Source organism: Trichosurus vulpecula, chromosome 6, assembly GCF_011100635.1.
Source record: "Trichosurus vulpecula isolate mTriVul1 chromosome 6, mTriVul1.pri, whole genome shotgun sequence".
Lineage (NCBI taxonomy): Eukaryota > Metazoa > Chordata > Mammalia > Diprotodontia > Phalangeridae > Trichosurus > Trichosurus vulpecula.
The window spans coordinates 29,523,312-29,550,609 of record NC_050578.1 but is presented as its reverse complement, the minus strand read 5'-3'; the positions used below and the strand labels follow the sequence as shown (position 1 = coordinate 29,550,609).

Here is a 27,298-nt window from a genome sequence, read left to right as displayed (position 1 = left end):
TACTTTTCACCTTAAAACTTAAAGATTAAAATGAGCAACAGCTTAAAACTTTTGGAAGTGAGAACTTTGAACTTGCCGGTCAAAGGTGAGTAGGACTCTGGAAAAAAGAGAATCCAGTGGTACCTTGTCCCTTCTCCTTGTACTGGAAGACTCAGAGTGTCTCTTTATTAGAGATTCATGCATTTTCCGAATTTGCCTTAGTGCCAAATGGTATAAGAAATTCTAACTTTATCTTGAGCCAAATTAGAACACATTTTCACTTAAATTTAAGGGAAAAGTTCCCACTTTCTTTCTTTTCTCTCTTCAGATCCTTCAAACTGGCCACATTTGAAGAAATAAAGTGAAAAAGAAAGAGCATTATTTTCCAGCAATTTTCCAAAACTACATTTTTCTCTCTCTTTCTCTCTCCCCCTCAGAGGGAGAGAAAAAGATAAGGGAGATTACAGGGTGTCAGATTATACACTCACACAGAAGACGAAGACACAGAGACACAGAGACAGAGACACAGAGGGGATTTTTTTTGAATCCTATACACGCAGTACTTGGCCCTCTGATGTAACAGAGGCCAGGTGCCATGCTTTATTGGGGTTATGGAGACCCTGCTTTTAAGATAATCTGGGGCAAATCCCCCGTTGGTCTCTTCCAGTTGTTTAGGAGATATTTTTCCCTTTCCCAAATGCACGGATTGAATTTATATTGAGGAGCTGGAGGAGGGGCCGAAGGAGATTTCATTCTTTCCTCCGGATCATAGTTTCTGGTATCTTGTCCTTGAAGTCTGCCAAGTTTGCAAGTTCCTCCTCTTGCTCTGTTCCGGCAGCCCCATCTGTCTGTAAAACTTTTGTTTTGAGGAACTTCAGTGTGTATCGTGTTTGCTGAAGCTGCTGCTGTGGTGTGATGCCCCTAACTTTTCTCAAATAAATTATGCATCCTTTGCTTCTTGCTAAGATTGTGAAGTATTCTACGCAATGTCTCTAAGTCCTTAGAGTCTGTGAAGGATGCACACTGCCCCATGGTAAGGAGATAGACGTCCTTACCTCATCAGCTATGCCACTCGGTTGTGGCTTTGAAAATGAGTTATCTCAGAGACAAGAAGATAAAGCCTTTCTCACTGAGAGTGTTGAACTTGGCCCAAGGCTGTGCACGAGAGCAATCTTCCCTCCTGCTTGTCTCCTTCCCGCTCCCAGAAGGAGGTAGCTTGGGTGTCGTGGGTGCACACAGGTATGGCCTAGCCATGTAGTTGCCCCATGTTCTGGGCGCCACTTGTTGCGAGTCCCGGCCTCGCAACCATACTCGGGGTTCCCCCCAAGCCCCAGGCCTTTGCCTAGCAAAGGGCCTGATCTCGCGGACAATGTATGGGGTGGGAGCCAAAAGGTGGTGAATGACTCCGAATTTTATTTCAGTAAGCAGCATTTTTATATCTTTAGTGACATAGGTACATTCTTTGGTTATGTGGGTAAAAGGACAGGTAAAAATCAAGACACCTGGGTTCTAGGACCACCCCAACTCCACCTACTCTCCTCCCCTTCTCTTCCCGAGCTAACCCGAAGCTCCCTGAGGGCAGGCAGTCCAGGCAAAGAACCAGAAGTTCCATGTGTTCTGGTAAACCCAGACAGAGAGCCGGAAGTTCCATTTGCTCAGGCAGGTCCAGGCAAAGACCTGGAATTGCTAGGGAGGCAACAAAGGCGAGACCCCTCCTCCTGGCTCCACCCATATCTCAGGGCCCTGAGTTTATCTCAGCAGGCCCCTGGGCATGGAGGTCCGAGGAGGGCAGGGCTTGGCTCTAACTCCGCCCGTAACACTTCCCCTCTCTCATCCTGCCCCCATCCTTTTTCCCCCCACAGAGTAAAAACCCAATAAAGTTTTCTGAAGTTTTGTATGTTCTAAGTTCCCTTTCCCCCTGGTCTCAGGGAAAAAGGGACAAATGCGCATTGTATAGCAGAGTTAAACTGTGGGTAGTTTCATTGAAGGAGCAGTGAGTGACTTCATAGAAGCAGAATTCTAGAGTTTTGTGTAACAACAGTGCTGCTGTACGGGTGTAAGACCAATATACACCAGCACACAGAAGGGTTGCCCTCACAGGTTCTTTGATCTGCTTTTCTAAAGAAAGCAACTGTAAGGGGTTAACAATCTCACTATAATCAGACATACATATATCATTCACTTAGTTCAAGGGAAAAAGCCAGCACCCTGAAATTCAGAGCAAATACAAACAAATTACAAACGTGCATTATATAAACAGAGTAAACAAACGTGAATCAAGAGACAGCCTTCTTATCTGTCTGACCAAATCACAATAATTACCAGAGAAGCGTCAACGTCTGGGTTTTCTTTAAAGCTGGGGGCTCCAGCAGCTACCCAGAGTCTCCACACAAACACTTTAACCGTAAGTGAGAGCCCCGCCCCGCCAAAAAAGTGGTAACCTCTTAGTTTACATACCCTGTTCAGGATCAAAGGGCATCACAAGATGCCACATCACCTAAAAGCTTCTTCAGGGTCAAAGGGCTTCACAGACATGCAACTCAAACCCATGTAAACTAGACTTTCCCTTGAGGTAATCAGGTCATCAAAGACTGCAGATTTAATCAAACGAACAAAGGCCAGACTCATCAAAGGCACTTGATTCTATAAGTGCTCCAAAAGAGAAAACAGTTTAAAAAAAAAGAAAGTCCCACCTTAATTACTAATACATTTGGAAGGACTCTAGAAACCTTCAGGGAACAAATCATTAGCTTTTCAAGACACCAGGCCATCAGTCTCATTTCTCCAGGATCTTCACTCTTGAATTTATGGACTTTTCCACCTCCCCTTTCTTTATTTATTGTCTTCCCCCGTTAGAACGTAAGCTCCTCGAGGGCAGGAATGATCTATTTTGCTCCTATTTGTATTCCCAGGGTTTTAGCACAGTGCCTGACACATAGTAATCACTTAATAAATGCTATATCCATCCAGCACATCTTCTTTCATTGTGTGACCTCATTTGAGCCGGTCCCTTCAACTTGCCAAGGGAAAGGAAAGGGAATCAGCGTATATTAAGCATCAGCTATATGCCAGGCACTGTGCTAAGCGCTTTAGAAATATTATCTCATTTGATCCACACCTCAACCCTATTATGACACCCATTTTCCAGTTGAGAAAACTGAGGCAGACCAATATTAAGTGACTTGTGCAGGGTCATGTAGCTGTCTGGCCCATCTGAGGCTGAATTTGAACTCAGGTCTTCCTGATTCCAGGCCCTATGCTCTATCCACTGTGCCAACCAACTACCAAATCTTAGTTTCCTTTTGATAAAACCTGTAGCATCACAAGTACCTTCCTCACAGGGTTGGCATGTGACTGAAGTGAGATAATTCACAAATATAAAGCACTATACAAAAAACATTTATTTTATTTTTGCAAATAATACTTATTAGCAGTTTTTACAAATTAGGAGACTGCCTACAAGGAATATAACCAGGATAGAATCTTGTTCTCCTGAATCTGACCCCACTTCAACCCCACTATCTGTCCAGTAAATCTAATGGATTTGTCCATGCACATTTCTTTAATACTGGATCATGTTATGACTGCTTTCTTTTATTTTTGTGATTAATTCCCCAGCCCATCATTGCATTCTGTCATTTTGGATAGGAAGGAATAAGGAATCCAAGGGAAAACAACTAAGCTGAAGGAACCCAGGCCTGGGCCAGAGGAGTGGATGTGGGGCAGAGAAACTGTCAGCCACCCTGCATCCACAGAGCACAGGACTGATAAGCCTTTAAGCTGATTGACTTATATTCTTAGTAAATGCCCAATGATTTATGTGCTGGAGTTATGAACTGAGAGGCTAGTCCTCCAGAAGTCACAGTCTTCCCTGAATTAAGTGTTTGATAATCAAAGCAGAAGCTGTGGTTCTGATAATAAATAGTTAAGAGATAGCCTTGACCCAGCTTGGGTATCTTCGTAATGAAGCCTTAAGAGGATGGCTCTGAACGTTCACCTCCTGCTTACTTAGAGGTCGTCCAAGGATCTCTGTTTATTTTGTGTGTGTGTGTGTGTGTGTGTGTGTGTGTGTGTGTTCTGTTTTATTGTTGTTTTTTATTTTTATTTTTATTTTTTGGTTGCGGGATAGGGAAGGAGTGATCTGCCAGTCTATTCAAGCCATTGGTGCCTTCAGAGGAATGTTACCAAGGTAGTTGGGGGTTCAGATCATGTAGGAACATGGAATGTTTGAGCTAGAAGAAAACCCCTTTCAGAGATGGTCAGGTTCAAACTCTTTGATCCTAGTTAGTGAGAGAACAAGGTCTAGAGGGGTCTTCTAATTGCCCCATGCAGTGCTCCAGGGATCCTAGACTTAGAACTGGAAGAAACCTTAGGGGCGATCCAGTAACAGACTTCTCATTTTACAATGAAAAAAACAGGCCAAGAAGGTGAGGGACTCATCTAAGGTCACCAGAATCATAAGCATCATTTGTAAGATTCGTACCCAGCTCCTCTGGATGCTAGATATTGATGTTGCATTTCTTGTTCCTTATATGGTAAAGAGTAATAAATGAGGATGAAATGAATGGAGAAAAATGTTGATTCTTTACAAGTAATTCAAAAATTCCTTCTCCTTGGTATTAAAAAAAAAAAAACCCAAACTGCTGAGTTGGCAGAATTTAGCTGCGCATTTATCATGGTTAAATATGCTTTACATTGCTTCTTAGAAAGGAGGATTACTGTCATCATTGTTTTTTTTTTCTTTTTAAATGCCTGTTGTCATCTTTTTTAAAGGAGGCTGAGCAAAAGGAAATCTCTCTCAGCGGTATCTCTCACCCTCTGTGGGTGGGGCAGTGGGGTGATTTCTGCTTTACTGCTGTTGGCTTATTCTTCCCTCCCTCTGAGGAAGTCAAGTATGGATTTTGCCTGCTAGTTACCTTTAGCCTAGTGGGCAGCTGCTAGAGGTTCTGCATTTGACTAATGCCCTGAGAGCCCTTGGAGGTTCAGGAAGGTGCCAGCTGAGCTGACATCAATACTCTATAACCTCCACTCACCCTTCTGTTCCTACATGCCCTGGGTTCTCTCCCTGGCCATCTGGGGGCTCTTCAAGTAGGGTGGTCTCTTAAGAGGTTTAAGGAAAAAACATTTGCTTACCTGTGCCTTGTTTGTCACGGAAAGCCTACTTGTTTGCCTACCAAAAACTGTGAGCAATGTTTATTGGAACAAAAAAAGGGCCAAAAGATGTAGGGACTGTTTGATGAGTTAACCTAATAAATATTATACTCTGATATCTCTAGGTTTCTGATCTACTTCCAGCAACCAAATACCATTTGAGGTGGGGGGGCAGGGAAATGACTTTGTAAACTTGGGTTTCGATAGAATCAAGCTAATGACTTTCTTTCCAAGTTTAGAAAGTTCTCTTGTGACTTGACTGTTAAAGAAAACTACCTACTGCTATAACATCCAAACTCTCAAGTGTTCTGCTTTCCTTCAGTCAAAGGAAAACACAGCCAGACAGAGCTGGGGGGAGAGGTGTCAGGAGCTGGGGAAGAACTTTGGTGTCTCATGGTATTTGCTTATTTTTATTTTTGTTGATAGCTTTTAATATCCCCTTTATTTTCAAATATATACCTTTCCCATCCCTTGCAACAAAGAATTATAAAGAAGTGGGGTAGGAGGGTAAGTAGTTCAGCAAAACTACCAAACACGTGAGTTGTGTGCTAATTAATTCTGCCTCTTTCTGCTAGTACACTAGACTGAAACTTTGGGACATACCCCATCAGGAATTCTCTGAATTACAAATGTGCTGATTGTCAGCACTCTACAATTAGCACCTTGTTATATGCACTGGTGTCCTCTAATTGTTTGTATCTTACAGCTTAGTACTTTATTGCAAATTGGCTTGTTTGCTAACCTGTTACCTGTGTGTATCTTGACATCTCAATCAGATTAGCATAATGTTGTGCACTTTTGTACTCTGCAGTGGCATAATAAATGCTTAATTTGTTGATGAAAAGTAGTAGGCCTCAGCAGTTCCCTGGGCACTTGATAGATATCATCTAAGATCAGGCAAAACATAAAAATGAAGTCAAGTTTTCACAATTTACCTAACTTATTTTCTAGTCTCTTTATTCATTTTCAACTCCATCTAACCATTTGTGAAGAACTTACTTTTTCCTCTTATTGGGCCCCAGTGCTAGGTAATAGGTCTACAAAAATGAAATAATTAATATTCCTTGCTTACTGTGTGCTAAGCACTAAAGATACAAAAACCAACGTGAAACAGTAAACGCTCTCAAGGAGTCCATAGTCTAATCATGCACACATATCAACATTTACATGATAATTTGGGGTGAGAGCACCCTGGCAGCCAGGGGATGAGGAAAGACTTCCTGTAGAAGACCGTGATTGAACTTAGTCTGGAAGGTAACCAGAGAGTCCAAGAGGTGGCAGGCAGTGAGGAGGGAATGCATTCCAAGCATGGAGAACAGCCATGCAAAGGCCTATGGAGGTGAGAAATAGAGTATATGTAGAGTAGTGAGTAGGCCAGTGTGGAGGAATTCCTGAGTTCAAGGAGGGGAGTAGAGTGGCTGAAGGGCAAGGTTTTAAAGAGACTGAGATGTCAAACAGAGGAGTCTTTTTTTTAGAGGCAGTAGGAGGGCATTTGAGTTTGGGGTGGGAGGGAAGGGTGATATGATCAGACCTTCAGAAAGAGAAAATGTAGACATAAACATATTCTGCCTCATAATTAAGAGCCAACGAAAGTGCTACAAGAAAATTTTGAAAGCTTTCCAGTTGGTAGATCCAAAGAATACTTCATGGCAGATGTAGCAGTGAGTTTGGTGGGTAGAGCAGAGTTTCAGTTTAAGTGTAGACTGGAATGAGAACAGGGGTTGCCGTCTGGTTGGACTGTTGCGTTTTTTAATTTTCACTATTATTTGCCCATTCACTGAAGGGGCTTCTGCCTAAACATCTTGAATAGAAAGGAAATAGAAGAGATGCTTGCTTACTTTCACATGAGAGTGTGTGAAATTCAGATCAATTTATTTTGCCATTTGGGAAACTTTATAAGGATGTGACGAAGAGTAGAGACAAACTGGTGACTTGAGGTTTCTGGCTATTCTTTGACTGTACTGATATCAGTATTGTCCATTGAGTTTGACTATCTCATGTTGGGTGAACAGAGATTAGTGAGCATAGTTGGGTGAATGGAGAATAGTGAGCATAATAGGGATAGCAGCTAACATAGTGCTTTGAGGTTTACAAAGTGCTAAACATACATTAATTCACTTTTCCTCACCACAGTGCAGTGAAGTAGGCAACGTTATCATCCATGTTTTGCAGATGAGGAAAGAGAAGCTGAGGGAAATCAAGTGACTTGTCTAAGGTCACACAGCTATTAGGTATCTAAGTCCGGATTCAAAGATAGATCACTTTTTTGACTGTGGTATAAGAACTGGTCACCTATTAATTATAAAATCTCCTTAATGCTGTTAAAAGGAATTTCTCAAGAGGAAAGAAAATGATCAAAATTGTTTCTCAATTTGTCTTAAAACTTGAAGTATTTCTGTTAACTTCTGGTAGGAAAATTGTAGTCTATTTGGAAAACATTGAATTATAGGACTTGAAGCCTGGTGGGCCTATCATTGATTAGATTTTGACCTGTGACTTTATAGCTGGAAGGGGCCTTTAGATGATCTAGCAATTCAACCTAATAATTGGAAACTGGGGATCACAGATGGAGTCGCATTATGAAATGCTGAATTTGTTCCTTCTTTGCCTACAGAATCTGGCCTAAGGGACAACCACAACGGGACAATGCAGGCACAGGAATTATTTCGATACTTTCAAATGCCGGAATTTGGAGACTTCCATGAATATGTGCGCACTATCCCAACAAACACGTTGATAGGCTTTGGCGCTTTTGCTGCACTCACGACTTTCTGGTATGCTACAAGACCCAAGGCTCTGATACCCCCGTGTGACCTCTCCATGCAGTCGGTGGAAGTGGAGGTGAGTTCTGGGTCAGGCTTAGGCTGCCATCCTCTGTCACGTGGGGCTTGTACACATCCATCTCAGGTTCCTCATTTAGTGCATTTAGTGAAGGTTGAGGTAGAAGCTATCATCTCTATCTAGATCTGTCATCTATCTATCTCTATATATCTATTTCTATCTATATATCTCTATTTCTACCTATCTGTATCCATCTATCTATATATCTCTATCTGTATCTATCTCTGTATACATTTCTTTATGCATCTCTAACTCTTTATCTCTATTTCTCCATATCTCTATGTCTATCTCCATATCTCTATGTCTTTATAGATCTACTGAACTCTTTTTATATATCTATCTCTATATCTCTATTCATATCTATCTCTGTTCATATCTATCTGTTTCTATATATTGGTATCTCTTTACATATCTGTCTCTCTTTATATCTGTCTTTATTTCTATTTATATCTCTTCATATCTATCTATATCTCCATATCTCTCAAAATACCTATCTCCATGTTTCTATATCTCTGTCTCTATATATCTTGAAGTCTGTGGACCTGTCCTTGGTCCCATTTTCAGGACTTGGGAAGCCTTCCTCGGGTCATATATTTTGAGGTGGCAGGGACCTTGATTCTTTATCTGATCCATTACTTACAGATGACACAACAGAGCAGAAGGGTAAAATGACTTAGCCATCAAAAAGGGAATAAGCATTTCTAAGGAAAGGGGAAGGTGATAAGCATTTGTACAGTCCCTACTTTGTGATAGGCACTTTGGAAAGATGTTCTCATTTGAGCCTCACAGTAGCCCTGGGAGGTAGGGGCTACTATAATCCCCATTTTTCAGTCTAGGAAATGGATCCTTAGGGAAGTCAAGTGACTTGGCCAGAGTCACATACCTAGTAAGTGTCTGAGGCTAGATTTGAACTCAGCCCTTCTTGACTTCAGACCCCGTGCTCTATCTACATACACCACCTAGCTATCTAATAAGGGCAAAACCAGTACTTGATCCCAGGCCCTTTTGCTCCCAAATCCATGCTTCTTCTATTGCACATGTGCTTCTCTTGGCCTTCCCTGTCACTTAGGAGCCCTTTTCTCCTTTCAGTGGGATTCTGGGTTAAAACAGTGCCTTCCAGGGGAGCATATGTCCTACCTGGGTTCCAGCCACAGCAGATGTAGATCTTGCTATGTTGTAGGCCCAGATCTATCTTAAGCAGGATTTTTATCATGTTGTGGATGCTCAGAAATACTGGTCTTCTCTCCTTGCCACGGAAACTACCCTTAGTCAAACCTGGGACCTTGGTTTTGTCCTTTTCTGGCTCCGCTTTTCAGCAGGGCTCCTTTCCTAGGGTTCCATAGTCAATAATGTGTTTTAAGATGTTTCTGATTCTACAGCCAGATCTCTGTCTATTATACTGTTAAACCTGAAAGTTTGGTTGAAGGAAACAACAGAGCTAGGTGATAGAAAAATCCATGTTGTTTATTATTTTCCCCTAAAGCATAGCTAAGCTAGCTTACTTGTACGTACAAGGAGTCAGAGCATAAGCTCTGGCTGTCTGAACAAAGGAATGAGAAAACTTACATACGTTGTTTTAGCAGACCCAGCAAGCCTGTGTTACCTCACCTCCATGGCCCCCATGTATGTTTAACCATGATACAAGAAGAGGATTTTCCTTAATGGAATAAGGTTGTAAAGAATGTTGACAAAGGTCAGTTAATATTCTCCCTTGGGGTTAGGGTCTCCTCCTTTAATGCCTAACAGGGGTAAGAATGTCCTTAGGTCAATCTGATCTGGCCTTGTTGACAGAGGTTAGGGTATTACCTGAGCAAAGTTTAGAGAACAAAGAAGCCCAGGTCCTGGATCTTCTTCCAGTTACTCATTAATTCAGGCTCTGGGTCTGGTTGAAATTAAAAATGATATAAAGTGGTGTAAAATGTTCCACATTTCCTCCTTTTGGTCAAAGGCAAGCTGGAAGTTTCGCCTGAAGACCAATTAAGGTATGGAAGAACCTCTATCTTCCTCAGGGGTGAAGTTCTAAAAATCCTTATCTAGGTGGATTCAGGTTTTTTTTTTCTTTCTGTGGTTGGACATCCCCAGAGATGGGCAGTAATTGTAAACTAATTGTAAACAAGCAGAGGGAGTGAGTTGCAAGGGGGATCAGGGTAGGGAGCATAATGGGGAAACTAGAGCAGCTAAGTAAAATTATCTAAAGACACCAAAGGTACAGAAAAACAGTCTTGGGAATGCAAGGGACTCAGAAAGGGGAAGAGCAGTTCTTTGTTCAGGTTCTGGTCTGGGCTCTTGGGAGGGTTGCCTTCCTCTGAAGCTGTCCCCTTCAGGCTCCTTTGAAACCGGAGGGCAAGGTGTCCTATGGGCTCAGATGTCCACTTGGGAGCAGGGGCAGTCCTCAGATGTGATGGAAGGATCAAGAAGTCCATATCCACAAGTTGGCAGCTGTAGAAGTAGTCAGACCTGACAGGAGCTCCCAGAACACATATGATTTGATAATTGAGAGAAAAACAGTACAACATAGGTCCCAGCCATGCAGGGCTAAGTTCAAACAGTGAAATGAATGGTTCAATATCCCAGCCACACAGAGCTGAGTTTAAACAAATACAATGAAGTTCTTCTCATAATTCACAAAACTGCACAATTACATTGAGTCAGGTACAGACCAAACCACTTGGATGGCTCACAATAGACTGGTATTGAGAGGGGGAAATTTGCATATCACATGTTTTACATTTATGTATTAGATAACCAAGAAAACTTAAACATGAACCATACAAGGTAATGCAATCATTATTAACAATGTTGACTAACATCATAAACTTTAGTCATGCCATGTCTCTTTGATAACATTTACAAAATAACCCACAAGCCATTCTTAACAAAGATTAAAATGTTTCTGATTTAATTCCAGCAATTAATTGCACAATTTGTATACAAAGTAAGTTTAAATCACAGTTACATATTCCCAATATCCATTTAAAGCAGCATTTTTTTTAAATCCCAGATGCCTGATTGTTGTTATCTGGTCCCTAGATAGTAAAAGAGAGTTCTGCTTCTCTGGTTCAGAGCTAGAAATTCTCAGACAATTCTAACTTAATATAACTTAGTACAATCACTTAAATTTGGCTCTCCTTTTTTGAACCTTCAGAGTGTTTCAGTTTATATATCATCTGCTGTTTCTATCCTTAAACCTTTAAAATATGAAGGTCCAACCATAAATTGAACTCATCTTCCTTTTAAAATTATCAGACAGATACTTTACAAAGGAGATATTATTTCACTTGTAACAATATCTTATACAATTTTCTTGTGCAAAAATCCTAATTTAAGATCTTATTACCAAAACATACTTATTAGCTTGAATTTCCATGATTGATAAATTTTGGAGCCAATCATACACATCTGTATATAATTCTTGGAGTAATCAATCTGATCCTATTGCCTTTTCCTCAAAATTTGCTATCCCGTTTTTTTATTAGACATCTAGCACATTACATCTTTGCATTATTACTTTGTCTAATTATTTCCTCCTTTTGGAGGATGTTATCTCTATATTCTTTTAATCTTTATTTGGTCATGAACATAGGTTAAAATTGTAAGCTATTCATTCTTGCATCCTATTATAATAACTCAGAGGTATTCCAATATTCATCTATTACCTAATAGATTTAGCATTGTGCTTACAAAACTTCTTGATAATATAAATTTTCTATGAAAGAAAAGAGGGACAATGTCATATATCTTAACAGAAGGAAAGAACTTCCTTAGCTCTGTTTGATTCCAGGCACAAGTCATATCTGACAGCCAATCATATAGTCACTAGGCACTGAAATCAGGGCTTAGGAGTAATCAGGCAGGGATTTTTCTTTTTAGAAAGGAAATAGCAGAATTGGGAAATAGAGTCAGGAAGATCCTACCTAGGCCGTGTCCAAGGTCGTCTTCAAAACTTTTTCCCAGGCACAGACATCTACCTTTAAAAAATTCTCAGCCTGTAATGCCTGCCATTCTACTACTGGCTTCACGTGACCTATCCCTGTAATCAAAGCTTAAAACAATATTAAATTGTAGTCCCATAAAATCTTAAATAGCAAATAAATATCCTTCAGATAGGACTGTTCCAAATTTCATTGAGCTAATAATTATCAAATCAAGCTACATAACTTTTCTGTCTTTTAAAATACTTTCTCACACTCTTTCTCAACTTACTTAAACAATCTGAAACTAGTATTCTCTCAGGACAGGAGAGGCTTAGCTAACTCCCATTTGTCCCCAAACTTTCTTATCTGCCTTTCGTATTTCCAATCAAACCTTTATTTACCTTTTCAAATCTTTCAAACCCATTATTCAGTCTTCCTTTATGTTTCAACCATAAGACAAAATAGCTCATAAGTTAATACTTTTTACTGACATAACTGTCTATACTGGAATCCATTCCAGCTTCTTAAACAAAGCAAACAGGTTAATGACTAACCTCACAGGTTGATGGATTTATGTCCCCTGTTTACTCATTCTAGAGGAAAGGGACACTTTAGGAATTAAATCTTATACACATGGATAAGCTCTAACTTTTGCTTAAAATCACAAAAACATTTTTCAAAACATTTCTAGAATTATTTCCCTTCCTTAAAAACAGTTTAAAATTTATCCTAATGTTAAAAGGAATACTCACTAAACTTTTCTGAAGAAAATTATTTAGGAGGTTTTAAAATGATAGACATCTCCTTCTTTTTCCTTAAAGCAAATTAACCCATAAACACTGGAATGCATTAACTAAGTTGGTGCCAAATGTCCTCATTCTCAAATATTGCACAGAATTCCTAGATATTACAAAGATCCTTAGTCAAAAAGGTGTTGTAATGTGGAGGATGTTTAGTTTCTATAATTACATATCCAATTAAATTAACCTTATCACAATAACAAAGTTTACCAGGACCTTAAAAACTTACTTCACAGGAATTCTTCTACACAGAAAACCACACAAGATTGATAAGAATTCATGACTAGGTGGTTTCAAAAGTCCTTGTTTCAGTTAACAACCTCAATTTCTTAATTAGGCACAGTTCTTAATCTAATAACATCTGGATTATAAGAGGAATTGTTTTTCTAACAGCATAGGTAATGCAATGTTAACCAAGTTGCATAATATACCAAGTTTAGAAATACAAGTACAGCACAAGCAATTATCATGTATTTAAAACTTGAAACAGAATCTATTTAATTACCAATCAAGTGATCATAACTGAGTTGGATAAGCAAATCAAATCTGGATTCATAATCACTAGTGGTAATATTTTAATTTCTAAGGCCCAGTACGCTTAGCATTGTAAAAGATTATTATTTATAAAATCACATTTTTTCTTCAATATTGCTGATACATCTGTTTGCCAAATTACACAATTTAGAAATGTAACAATGCCCTTAACATAATTATGCATTTTAAAACTTGAAACAACTCATTTGTCAATTTAGGTGAACACATTTCTAAATCTCCTTGCACAGAGAATCTTTCATCTCATCATTTGAAACTATAATTTTAAAACACCAGATATATTCTCATAATAGAAAACTTTTTCACATAGAAAGTCTGTTCTTATGGTTAAATATCAGTATTATTAATTATTTCTTGTTATAACCAAATATAATAGCTCCAAATTTTATCACATCCCTTTAAAAACCCAATTCACATATATCAAAATCAGATTAAAATTGCTATAATATCATTTCTTACCACACAATGGTCTTCTCAAATTTCACAATCTAAGAGAATTTTAGAAATACAATGAAATTTTAGAAATACAGAAACAATTTTCGGATGACATCAATTGCATTTCCAGATTATGACATATAGAAATTATTCAGCTTATTACTTTTGGTATTTAAAAACCACTTCAAAAGTTAACAATTACATTAAGTTAGAGAAAGATAATAATAATGTTGTATCTAACATATACCATACGTTATGTTTAAGCATTTTACAATCGTTATCATTTTGAGCCCATAACAACCATCATTATTATTTTCCCTTTACAAATCAGGAAACAGGTCAAACAGAGATTGAAATGCAGTTTTGCAATTGGAACAAAGATGTGTTAAGTTACCTAGAGCAGAAGCTAGTATCCCAGTGGTGACAATTCTGGGAGGCTACCTCTACCATCTACCTCGCCCTTCCCCCACAACTGCAGAAGTTACTGAGCCTAGGGCAGTTTGCAGCTGCTGGGGATGGAGTGGGCAGAATGCATAGGACCTGGGTGACATTTCCAATCTTTGCCAGAAAGGATGGGCTACAAAGGTATCCGGGGGCACAGGACTGTCAGGATACTGTCAGTCTGTGAAATTCTGTCTTTCTCCTCCTTTTGCCAGGTGGGGAAGGGTGGTTTAAGTTTTCCCTACAGTTCTCCTGCATTCTCTTCTCCTAATCTGATCTAGGACAAAAGGAGTTTGTTTTAGCTGCTCTAACTTTTACAACAATGGTGAAAGATCTCAATGATTGTAACTCAAGTAAACTTCACCTTTTGCTCACGCCTTAAAAACTTTTTGCACTTAAATCTAAGGGAAAAAATTCCCTCTTAACTCTGGGGAGGGAGTGGGGAATGATAAGAGATCAGCATTGGGAGGAGGTGTTTCAGCAAGAGTATGCTCCTGGAGTGATTTTACAGTCTCAGGAGTTCTCTCTCAAAATCCAACTAACCAATTTCCCAACCTTTAATGAGTAATCAATCTCAGAATCTGCTAAAATGTTTCAGCTCTATTTTTTTCTGCAAGTCCAACTTGGCCAAGACCAGATATGACAAAAAAAAAGGCTCTGTTTCCCTAACTGCAGCCTTAGAGATCTCTGGCTACCCGTGTTTCAGATTTTACACAGTATAGACATAGAGCACAGGCTTTCACACAGACAATTAACAGACAATTAACAAAACAAATACAGAACAAATACAGACTGAGCTCAGAGTTTAAACAACAGAGAATTAGAAGGTTTCATGAGTTGGCTACTAGCACCCCTATGGTCTTTGGGGAAGCCTTGGCGTTCCTGATTTTTCTGACTCTCCATATCCTATCCCTTAGGAAGGGGGAAAGGGAAGATGGAGGAGGACTAGGGCAGGTAAGGGAAGGCTAGGAGTAAGGATAAAATGCATTTATCCTCCCCATAATCAGAGCCTTTAAGGGAAGGAAGCAGGAATAGGGCAGAAGGCAAAAAACAGAACCCTTAAGGGAAGGGGGAAAGGCGGGAGGAAGAGAGAGGAGGCAACGGTAGCAGAACCCCTCTCCTGTTAGAGTAGGTACTGGGAGGCAGCATAGCTAAGCTAGCTTACTTGTACGTACGCTTCAAGGGAAAATAATAAACAACATGGATTTTTCTATCACCTAGCTCTGTTGTTTCCTTCAACCAAATTTTCAGGTTTACCAATAAATATTGTCTTCCTGCTTTCAAAGCTGCCCAAACATTGGAAGGGAAGAATGGAGGAAATGGAGGAAATCCGCTCTGATTTTTGTATTAAGTACAGAGTATTTGGGCTTCAGCTCTGTGTACTGTATACCATCTGTCTTCTCTTCCTTCTCCACATCAAGATTTAATGATACTTGTAACTTGGATTGTTATATTGAGACTGAATTCAAACATAAGGGATAAAACTGTCAAGATCAACCAAGAATTGCTAGGATGATAAGACCCCTTGCACACGGACAGAGCCACTGTGGAGGGGAAAAGCTGTTAATTTTCAGCCTTGTGTCCCCCGAGGTAAGCAAAAGAGCCATGAGCAAAACAGATAAAATCCTGGTCTGAGTATGGTGGCCATATGGGACTGAACTCTTTTTAAAAATTTATTTTATTCTGAGCTTAAGAAATGAAACAACCATTTCTATAAGATACTAGAATAGGAAAAAACCTCTTGATTGTGAAAGTGTAACTTTTAAAATCTATTAAGAGCAACTTATCCCTGACCCATACAAAGAAAGGGAAGAATAGTAACTCCAGTCTTTTGAGGGAAGAGAGAATGTAGAACATCTGTAGTCTCACTAAATCACTTGCAAATGTCTGTGAGTAGGATAAGACTTGTTTGTTGCAGATGCAGTGAATGGCCTAGGTAGCAAATGCCTCCACTAAAAATTGCTAGAATTCCATTCACTTTAGAACGGGGTTCTTAACCTGAGGTCTCTGAGTGTGAGTTTAAAAATAATATTTGATAGCTGTATCCCTCTATAATCAAAGTTTTTTTCAATCTTATGCATTGGATTTTATGCATTCAAAAACTTGATTCTGAGAAGGATTTCACCAGACTGCTGAGGCCCATGATGGAGAAAAAAGTTAAAAATCTCTGCCTTTGTCTTATTACCTGGATCAATCAGGAAGCATCAATTAGATACTGAGTAGGTGCAATTCTAGGGCCTGGCAGCGCAAAGATACCTGCAGATGATGTTGGGTTGTGATTTTTGGCCCAAGTTGAACATAAGGCCACTTAAAAATGATCAGAGCTCTCCTTAATGTAGGTTTGGGGTGGATATATGAGAAACTGGTGGGGTCGAGAGTGGGGGGGAGAAAAATTAACAACAACCTGGAGTATTCAATTTCATCAAGGAATGATTCAGTGTCTCTGAGGGTCTTGCTGTTGAGGGAACCAAGTTCATGACCCAGAATGTTGCATATTTGTATCTCATTTGCAAACAAATGGGAACAATGTAACAATGTTCTATAACTTTTTTTGTCAGTCTGGTCTGGTAGTAGTCACATTAACTTTCTCATTTTGCTTGGTCACTTTATTGCAAGACACTATTTGCCAGAAATTTGAGTGGGGGGTGGGGGACATAAAGGGCGGGACATTCCCAAAAAGTACTTGTTAAGGCATTTATAAGTCAGAGCTTTAGCTCTGCACATTCCAAAGTTCTTGTTCCTGTTGCATCCCCTAGGAGGATGTCAGCTCTGCTGCTCAGTAAAGATGTTGGGCATATTCAAATCAAGCAACTAAAACCTAGACCTCCGCTAAGCAGTAGTTTAATCCTATCGCACTTATTTCCTTGTCTTCTTAGTTTTAGTTCAATTAGAATTAATATAATTATCATTATTATGAGAATTAGTTGAACGATTCTTAAATCATAAAAACAAATTAGAGCTCTCCTATCTATTTCCTCAGTCTGATGGTATGTTAAGGCACAGTCGTTAGACTTCTGCTGTCTTATATGGTTAAGAAACATACTGAACCCAGCCCAGCAGTCCAAGGTTCTGGTATTCAGCATATCAGGATGTTGCAATTAGAGGGTTGGCCAACATTTTGGCATTCAGATTTGAAGGGTATCTGGATGAGCACAGCTAGAGGAAGCCTGGCAATGGGGGTGAAGAAAGACCTGCTGGGTCAGGTGAAGACCAGAGAAAGGGACGTGAGATCGAGGCAGGAGTCTGGTATTCTAGGGATGGGTCTGAAGATAGGCCTGAAACTGAAAGATCAAGCTCAGTCTATAGTGGGCAGAAAGGACAGGAAGGATGCAGGTGCCATCAGCATAGGCACAGAAGGGCCCAGGAATCAGGGCACCCACCCACATAGGTTGCCCCTTTGGTCCCAGGGGGCAGAACCAGGAGAGCACTGGGGTAAAAGCTGCTGCAGAGAGAGGCTCAGGCTGGTGATTGGCAATGAGAACCTGAAACAGCAGGTATGGGTAACCTGATCACAGATGAGGAATCCTGGCACAGCATAGTCTCCCTGGTCACTGGGACAGCAACAGTCTAAGATGGGTGGTAAACATAGGCATTGAGGAAGTCACACATGCTATAGTTTGTTGCCCTGTATCCAAACTGAGTCAGACAGAGCTTATGGGAGGGATGCTTCAAAACATCAAACAAGGTGGAATCCACTCACTTTCTAGCAGGTTTCATTGTTAAGAGTCAACCAGGAAGCATTTGTGAAGAGCCTACTATGTGCCAGGCTCTATGCTAATAAACACTGGGCATACAGAGAGAGAAAGGCAAAACCAGTCCCTGCTTTCAAGGAGTTCACCATTTAATGAGGGAGATAACATGTAAATGTCCTGATACAAGGTAGAAATATAGAGAACTATTATACATCTTAGTAATTAATATGTGCACACGTGTGTATCTGCATGTATATCTACATGCACATGTATGTATTGTACATATATAATTGAGGAATATAGATGCCTCTGTATATATACACACAGGTATAGTCAGGCATACTTTGTTTTATTGCACTTTCCTTTATGGCACTTTGCCCGTATTGAACTTTTTCATGATGATTATTATATCTGTGATGGTGATCCGTGATCAGTGATCTTTGATTTCAATATCGTGATTGTTTTGGGAAACCACAAAACATGCCTATATAAGATGGTGAACTTAATCAAGAAATGTAATTGTTCTGACTACTTCACCAACCAGCGGTTCCACTGTCTTTCTCCCTCTCCTCAGGCCTCCCTATTCCCCACAACGCAACAATATTGAAATCAGGCCTATTAATAATCCTACAATGGCCTCTAAGCATTCAAATGTAAAGAAGAGTCAATCCATGCAGTAAATTTCATTGTTGTCTTATTTTAAGAAATTTCCCCAGACACCCCAGCCTGCAGCACCCATCACCCTGATCAGTCAGCAGCCATCAACATGGAGGCGAGACCCTCCACCAGCAAAAAGCTTACACCTTGCTGAAGGCTTAGATGATGGCTAGTTTGTGTGTGTGTGTTTATTTAGTATTTAGTAATTTTTCCCCAATTAAATGTAAGAACAATTTTAAACATTTGTTTTTAAAATTTGGAGTTCCAAATTCTATCTCTTTCTCCCTCCTCACCCCCGCTCATTGAAAAACCAAGCACTTTGATACAGGTTATGTATGTGTAGTCATGCAAAACATATCCATAATAGTCATGTTGTAAAAGAAAACACAGACAAAAAAAAACTCAAGAAAAATAAAATGGAAAAAACCCAAAAGTTGCTTCAGTCTGTATTCAGACACCATCAGTTCTTTCTCTGGGGATGGATAGCATTTTTCATCCTAAGCCTTAGCTTTTTTTTAATCAATAAAGTGTTTTTAATTAAGATATGTACATTGTTTTTGGACAAATACTATTTATTGAACACTTAATAGACTACAGTATAGTGTAAACATAACTTTTATAGGCACTGGGAACCCAAAAGATCTGGGGTGGTCTGGAACCAAATCTATAATATCTAAAAGGTATGCCTGCATATATGTGTATGTGTGTATACATACATAAGTGTATGTATATGTATTCGTGTATAACAAACACACACATACACACACATCTTCAAGCACTTGAAGGGCCATCCTCTGCAAGGAGAATACAGGGGACAGAGCCAGGAGAGCACTGGGGTAAAAACTGCTGTGGAGAGAGGCTTAATGTCAAGAAAAACTTCTTTCTCAGGTTCCCTTCTATCTATGCTGCGTGTGTGTATGTGTGTGCATCCTCTGATATGTATGCATGTACAAATCCATGTATATATGAGTACTGTCAGTACTCATACAGAGTACTGATGATGTTTCTCTCTGTCTCTCTGTCTCTGTCTCTCTCTCTCTCTCTGTCTCTCTGTCTCTCTCTCTCTGTCTCTGTCTCTCTGTCTCTCTCTTTCTCCGTCTCTCTCTCTCTCACTAATTTTGTGTGGTGGTACTGTGTATAACCTTCAGCTGTCCTCTTTAATGTTTTGCAGATGAATTTGCTTCCTAAACTCATGTTGTCTTTGCCTTCTCTGTTTGGCAGGTAGATATTTAAGGAGTTAAGTTCATCTTGGGGCTCTTTTGGTCTCTTCTATATGGCACTGATTGAGCTTTTCTTAAGTTGCCACCCCTTTTCTGAGAATTTTAACCAGCAGAGCCATGGCTTTGCTTAGACTTAATAGACGAATAAACTGTTTGAACAGGTCAGTATGTAACTGCACACCATGCCAGCTGATCTTTATCCTTCCTGATAATTCGTGCTAATGCTGACCTTTGCTCTCTTTGGTGGCCAGACAGCCCCATTGGTGGTGACCTTCCTATCAGTTGTTTCCTGTCAGTTAAGTTGGCAAGGATGCTTTGCTCTTGCACCTTCCAGCTGTGAAGAAATTATTCATGATATGTGGATATGAGGCCTCTGCATAGTCTAAAGCCTTTGACCTTTTTCATTCCTTTCCTAACCTTGAGCCATATATTTCACCACCGTACCCTGTACCCACTTCTGCACTGAAGTCGCCAAGTGTCAAGTTATACACTGAATTAGTTTGGAGAACCATTTTAGTTCCCTTGTAGAATCTCTCTACTTTATCTTCTAACAGATGGCAGAGCAACTTACACTGCAAATTTCTTCATGATTGTCCCCTTTCCTATGTTCATCATGAGCATTGAAAGGACCAGTGACAGCATTTCCCATAAAATGTTTCTTGCTGCCTGTGGTCACATAATGAAGCTTTCTCTTTACCTGTTAGCCATCCTTGCTTTTAGCTGAAACTTCTTTGTCTTTTTAGCATACTCTCTCGTGAGAATGCCAATGTGGATGTGATTAATTTGCCCCAGTAGTCTATCATCTTGCTTGATTTTTGAGCAGATACCACATTTGGAGGATCAATAGCCCAGTGACTGTAGGTGGCCTAACAGTGGATTCTTAGTGGAGATGGGTAAGTTAGATAGTGAGGAGGCTGTAGAGAAGGCACCAAGGTGACATTTTTGCAAGATAAACATCTGACATAGAGAGGAAGGAAATTCTTCTTGAAACAGTTGCTGGAGTTGTGAAGACTTGGCTGAAAATCCATAATTGTTTTAAATATCCTTGGTGAAGAGATTGCCAGGTAGAAACGATGCCCAGAGGTTCAAAACTTTCTGGAAAGTTGTTGTGGGGTAGTGATCAGGTTAAGTAAAGTTGTTCTCCCTCTGAGACTCCCAGTTCAGGAGGCTCAGGTTTAATGGCATGACACTAATAACCTGAGGCCAGGCCAGCTGATCTATACCGAGCACCCTTGGTCAGACTAGTTGCTTGACCTTGTTTCTGTTATAAGCCCATATTGTTTAATGGGTAAAACCAGTTCCTGGGCACAGCTTTTCTTGCAGAGTAGAGTTGTGTGACTTCCATGGCAGCACGATCCGGGGTTTTACAGAAAACCCAGGAGCCCCTGCTGCAGGAGAAGGAAACCCAAGGATCTCCGTGGAGGGACTGACATTGACAGTGTCTAGCTTCGCTGTCCAGATCCTATGCTTCAAAAACGTGAGCATATGCAAAGTGTGGTGGAGGTTTATGAAGATCACCATCACCAAACTTTAAATTTGTGTGATTGGTGCACAGAACACACAGCTACCCACAGCTAGCCTTGGGGGAAGTAGGGATGTTGAATGGATGGTTTAGAATGGGCTTAGTGACAGAGTGAAGCAGTTTTGAAGAACTCTAAGGTCAGGGGGACCATGCATAGAGAAAAAGTTTTGATTACAGTAGGGCGGCTGGTGGGTGGTAGAGGAGACAAACTGGTGACATCAAAAGATCACTTAGAAATGTTTTGTTAACCCCAACTCCTACATCTCCTCAGGTGTAGGTACTGTGCCTCTTCTTTCGTAAGTCATAGATGTAGAGCAAGAAAGAATGAAGGGACGTAAGAGGCTGTCAAGCCCAACCCCCTCAATTTACAGATGAAGAAACTGAGATCCAGAAAGGGTCCTCCCCAAGGTCTCACAGCTTACTAGCCAAAGAGAGATTCAAGCCATGGGTCTTCCTCCCTCCCAAGTCTAATTCACTGTCCCTTTGTGCCAGCCTCCAGGAAAGGCACCAGCCAACCCTTAATTATTCACCTTCTCTACTGGGGCCAGCTCCTGATGGGGAAAGCAAGACTCTTCTCCCAAAGCCTGTACCATTATTCTGATTTGCGTATAGATAGACCAGAAGATCAGCAAAGATGTGAATGCGCTGGGTCCTCTGGCCCAGGTACTCCAGAGACACTAAGGAAGGACTTGGGAGGGATTACTGACCACAATCTTGTTATTTTTCCTGAACACCTCCAGCATCCTGCAAGATGCTCTTCCTGGCATGGGCCCCCAGGGAAAGCCACCTATGTAACTAGCCTCCCCAGAGTGACACTGTTCTGTCCTCCTGGTTCTTTTGCTTGCACTCCCAATAATGCAGCAGACAGCAGGAGGTCTGATTTCGCTCTTACTTCTGGGCCAGTGTTTCTTTTTTTTTTATTCTATTTACATATACATTTTATTTTCAAAAATGGTTGTTTTAGTTAAGATGGTGTGTTTCATTAAAAAGAACTGATAAGTGAAATAGTGATTATGTTCTGTGAGGGTTTGCATTTGACCCTAGTAAACTAGATATAGATATAGATATAGATATGCTCAGCCAACTCCTTCCCATGGTTGATACTCTACTCGAAGTCTAGGAATACATGCAAACATTTCCTAACTAAAACTGTCAACAGCATAGTTGGTGGATCTGCTATTTGCTCTCCCGACATGGGGAGCCCCTGCCCTGCCCTCGTGCTTAGTTTGTAAGGCACTGAGGTATGCTGCCAAATCCATATCATTTCTCCTATTCTGAGTTATAAAGTAGAAAGCCCTTGCAAAGATACCTATGCGTGCGTGTTATATCCTACCACATGAATAATCTAAACTTAATTAGTGATTTTAGGCTTTTAATTGGGTAAAGTATTTGAAGTCCTATACCCTTTATTTCCCCTTCGCTGTGGTTGGAAATTAGCAGAGAGCTGCTTTCTCCAGGTGTAAAAAATAAAAATTTTAAAGGCCACAGAAACTATCGACTTTTTGCAGTGGTCTATCATCATGGAAACAGTGCAACTGGTGGTCATTATACTACAGATGTCTTCCAAATTGGTCTGAATGGCTGGTTACGTATTGATGACCAGGCAGTGAAAGTAATAAACCAGTACCAGGTGGTGAAGCCTTCTGCTGAGCGCACAGCCTGCCTCCTGTACTATCGCCCAGCTGACTTGCTCCAAAACTCCTTTCTCTGTGCTGTGTGTGCAAGATACCTGCTTTCTAGAATGCCAACTCTTACTAACTTTTTTTCCTCTCTCTAAGGGCTCTGTTGAGTGAAACTTTATTTCTCCTTTGCAACTATGGGATAGAATGGAAAAGAAATTAATTCCCTTGGAGTTTGTGCACACCATAGTTTATGTTGATTTTTAACTTCCAAATCAAAATCATTTGGTTGAAAGACTATTGCTTGATTTAAAAAAATACAAAAGCCCCTTTATTTCTGAATAATGCTGATTCCTGTGATGATAAAGGGGGATTTGCATCCGATTCCCAATTTAATTGCCTAATAGAAGAAATCCTGCACCAGCAACACAACTTGTGAATTTCTGTGAGAATGAATTCTATCTTTCCTTATAAAAGTGAAAAACTTTTTAAAATGCAACACCTTCTCCTCCCTACCCCCTTTAGTTTTTGATAAAGGATAAATATGAGCCAGTTCTTAGAGGAGAAAGAGTTCTTACTTTAAAAGAAAATGTACAGAAAGAACAAAAAATAAGTTGCTGGTTCTAAATAGGAAAAAATTTTAATAATTATGCGATGGGAAACTGCTGAAGTATACATTGCAGATCAAATATTTGGAGTTAAGATGTTAGGCTAAATAGATGGGTGATTGTACCTTTATTGCTATTAAAGATTTCGAACTGCGTTCATGCTTCTGTGTACACAAGATTTTAAAATGGGCAAAATAATGAAGTTTGATATTTCTTTGTCTGCTTTGTTTAATTTTGCTGTCTGCTCTTCTCTAATGTTGAGTTTCTAATTGTACACAGTTTAGTGAGATTTAGGAATATAAAGTTATCGCCCATCAATAAAAATCACAAAGTTGGTTTTGATGCTAAGACAAATTTAAATTTCAAATGTTGTAGGCAATCGAATTCAATTTAAACATACAAATACCCAGAAAAGGGTCTTAAGATATTTTATAACATAATAAAATTTGAGTCTGATTTATGCTCCTAAATAACATCCCAAATGTGCAAAAACTCTAGGAGAATATTGTTTTAAAATTAGCTCCAACTTCCCCCACGCCCTGCATATCAATGCTGGATTTACAGTTTTATTTATAGAAAACAAAACAGCTATACTGATGAGATCTACACAGAGCATTACTCATTGTAATGATATTTACAGTTTTTTGCAACACCTAGAAAAACAGAGGACAGCTTCAATTTTACAACAAAGATAGGAAACACACATATAAAGACAAATGTTGACAGAGTTTAACATTACAAGAGGACTATCCATTCTTGATACAAAACCCCGGGAATCACTGGGCTGGACCACTAGAGCTTCTTAATCTGACTGTCCAGGTCATTAAAATAGGGATGGTTCAATGCCATTTTGCCAGAAATTCGTTTGGCAGGATCATAGACCAACATTTTAGAGAGCAGATCTATGCCGTTTTCATCGAGGTTCTTGACATGCAACGTCAAACTTTCTGGTTTCCACTTGGGGAATGTATTCTTACAATCCTGCAGAGACTCAACTTCCAGCCACACTTCATTATTAGGAGTCCCCAAAGCCCTGAAGATTCGGAACAGCTGGTCAATTTTGGAATCCCCATGGAAAAGTGGCTTCTTGGTTGCTAATTCGGCAAACATTGTGCCTATACTCCAAATGTCTACGGGAGTGGAATATCTGGCAGACCCCAGCAACACCTCTGGAGACCAGTACCACAGTGTTACCACCTCGTGTGTATAGACCCTTATCGGCCTGTGCAAGTCCAAAGTCGGCTAGCTTGATTACACCTTTATCATCTATTAACAGGCGTCCCGGGAGCTGAGGCGGACGAGACCCTTCTGTTGTAGCTGCAGCCAGGGCCGCCGCCCCTTCGGCCTCGGCCTCCTCTGAGTCTCCAGCATATTGAATAGCTATGGAAGACTACACAAAAATTGAGAGAATTGGGGAAGGTACCTATGGTGTTGTATATAAGGATCAACATAAAACTACAGGTCAGGTGGTAACAATGAAGAAAATCAGATTAGAGAGTGAGGAGGAGGGCGTTCCAAGTACTTCAATTGGAGAAATTTCTCTGTTGAAAGAACTTCGTCATCCTAACATTGTCAGCCTTCAAGATGTACTCATGCAGGATGCTAGACTCTACCTCATTTTTGAATTTCCCTCTATGGACCTCAAGAAATACTTGGATTCCATGCCTCCTGGCCAGTATATGGATTCTTCACTTGTTAAAAGTTATCTGTACCAAATCTTACAAGGCATTGTCTTTTGTCACTCAAGAAGAGTTCTTCACAGATATTTGAAACCTGGGCCAGTGTTTCTAGTCTGCTTTGTATAGTCTGGCTGCAGGCAGACTATATGGTATGGGTAAGGGGCCAGTACCCTGCCCTGATTGGGGTTCAAATAATAGTCATTTTGTCTAACCTTTCCCTTTTTGGGGGAGTGGGCTAGGGGGATGGAAAGAAGCATTTATGAACCAGAGTACTAAGCACTTAACAAATATTAACAAACATTGTCTTGTTTGAGCCTGACAACAGTCCTATGAGGTAGATGCTATTACTGTCTTTATTTTAGAGATGAGGAAACTGAAACAGAGGTTAAGTGACTTGACCATGGTCACACAGGTAGAATTTGAACTCAGGTCTTCTGACTGTCTAAAGATGAGAAAATTAAAGCCTGGAGGGATTAAGTGACCTTCCCAAGGTTATATAGGTTGCAAACAAAAAGAGTAAGATTGGAACCCAATTCTTTTGACTCCAGATTAAATGTATGTTTTCCATTCCACCTGTCCTAGCATGGGTTTATAGCCCCCTCCTACACCCCAGTTTAAGTTGAACCTTCTGTCTCATTCTACAAGAGTTAAAGGTACCTGTCATGTGACAGCTGCAAGTTATGCATTCTTGACTTAGGACCCATGGTTTAGTGTTAGGGGATATAGATACACACACACACACACACACATGTTTTGTTGACATTAGGACTCAAAGATTTTTTTTCTGCAAGGTAGTATGTTTATGAATGGGGAGGAGTTGTCACATTTTCAAATAACATATAACTCTTCCGAGGCCATTGAGCGTCTCTGTACTGTTATTACCAGTAATTTGTGAATGTTTTATTCTCCTAATTTAGGATATTTTAAGTCCCTCTCCAGTGCCCCCTCAAAAGAAAATTTAGAAGGAACGTAAATCAGTTGCTAATTTTAAATGTTGACTGTGTATCCTTTTAGCATTAAAGAAGGGCTGATTCTGTAAAAGATAAAGGCAGAGAGACAAGACGTTATCTCTACAATGTTCAGAAATTTTCAGACTTGTCATGGAGAAGACTCACTCCTTGATAAACCCCAGGGCTAATATCAATGTGCTGCTTTAAGGTTTGCAAAGCACTTATCTCATTTAATTCTCACAACAACCTTGTTAGGTAGTTACCATTATCATCCCCCATTTTACAGATGAGGATGCTGAGACTTAGGGGGAGTAGGTGACCAGCCAACAAGGAACAGTCACACAATGATATGAACCCAGATCTTCCTAACTCTAAAGCCAGCCTGCTTCCCATTTCCCCACCCTGCTGCCCTGCTGATTTGTGTCATTTGTAGGCCTTTCCTGGCAGGGCTATGATTAGTTCATGGAGGTGAGCAAAGTCCCTCTCTTTAGGATTGTCTACCGTACCTGGTGGTTCTGGTGAGCCACTAAGTAGGGAGTCCCAGTGTAAAGGCAATCGGTGAATGGGAAGATCTTCCCTGCCCATTTGAGTGGGCTTCAGGGGTGGGGCTCTCAGGGTCCTGGGGGGAGTGGCTAGGACTGGAGCCAATGGTAGGCACCTGAGTTCTGGTCCAGTGATGACATGGAGCCTGTGCTGGGATGAGCTTACTGAACAGTTGGAGCAAAGCTAAGAGGCAGTTGGTGAGAGCAGTTAAGAGCTGAAGGAGAGAGGAAGCAGTCAGCTAGCTGGAACACAGCTTGGAGATTGCGGCAAAAATGGCAGAAGCAGCGAAGATGGTGGCAGGTGCTACAAAAAAGCAGGACTGACCCTCGTGGAGACCTGAGAGTGCTGGGCAGGGGCTTGAGGCCAGTGAGCGGTCTTCTTGCTGAATGGCCCTGGCATTGGAGGGGGGGAAGCAGCAGTATGGCTTGGTTTGCTGCCATAATGTTTTTCTGTGGCCTCCTGGTCACTATTGTGAGATGGGTATACTGGTTTTGGAAGGCTCTTGTCAGGATGTCAAATTGGGGACACTGGTCTGTGGGTCTGCTACTTTTGAATTTCAATAAATGCATGAACTCCTCTGCCTTCTACTTAGAGAATTCCTTATATCCTGCGATTCTGGACTATTCAGGAATATTCATGGTTATCTTTGAAGTCATGAATTCTGCCTTAATGATACACCCAGTTTGGCTTCACTC

General features: G+C 40.4%; 2 protein-coding genes and 1 pseudogene across 2 annotated transcripts in view; 2 read left to right on the top strand and 1 right to left on the bottom strand.

Annotated features, from left to right (window-relative positions):
* The window catches only part of LOC118854049 (long-chain-fatty-acid--CoA ligase 1-like), a 101,228-nt gene that overhangs the window by 29,057 nt on the left and 44,873 nt on the right, over positions 1–27,298 (top strand). The window contains exon 2 of the mRNA XM_036764354.1: positions 7,745–7,971. Coding sequence (XP_036620249.1) covers positions 7,777–7,971 — 195 coding nt within the window. The 5' untranslated portion in view covers positions 7,745–7,776. The remainder of the gene's footprint in view (positions 1–7,744; positions 7,972–27,298) is intronic.
* LOC118853222 lies at positions 24,221–24,743 on the bottom strand (annotated as a pseudogene).
* Positions 24,814–25,236, top strand: LOC118853221 (cyclin-dependent kinase 1-like). Its single transcript, XM_036763224.1, has one exon. It carries the CDS (start codon positions 24,814–24,816, stop codon positions 25,234–25,236), a length of 423 nt encoding a protein of 140 aa, XP_036619119.1.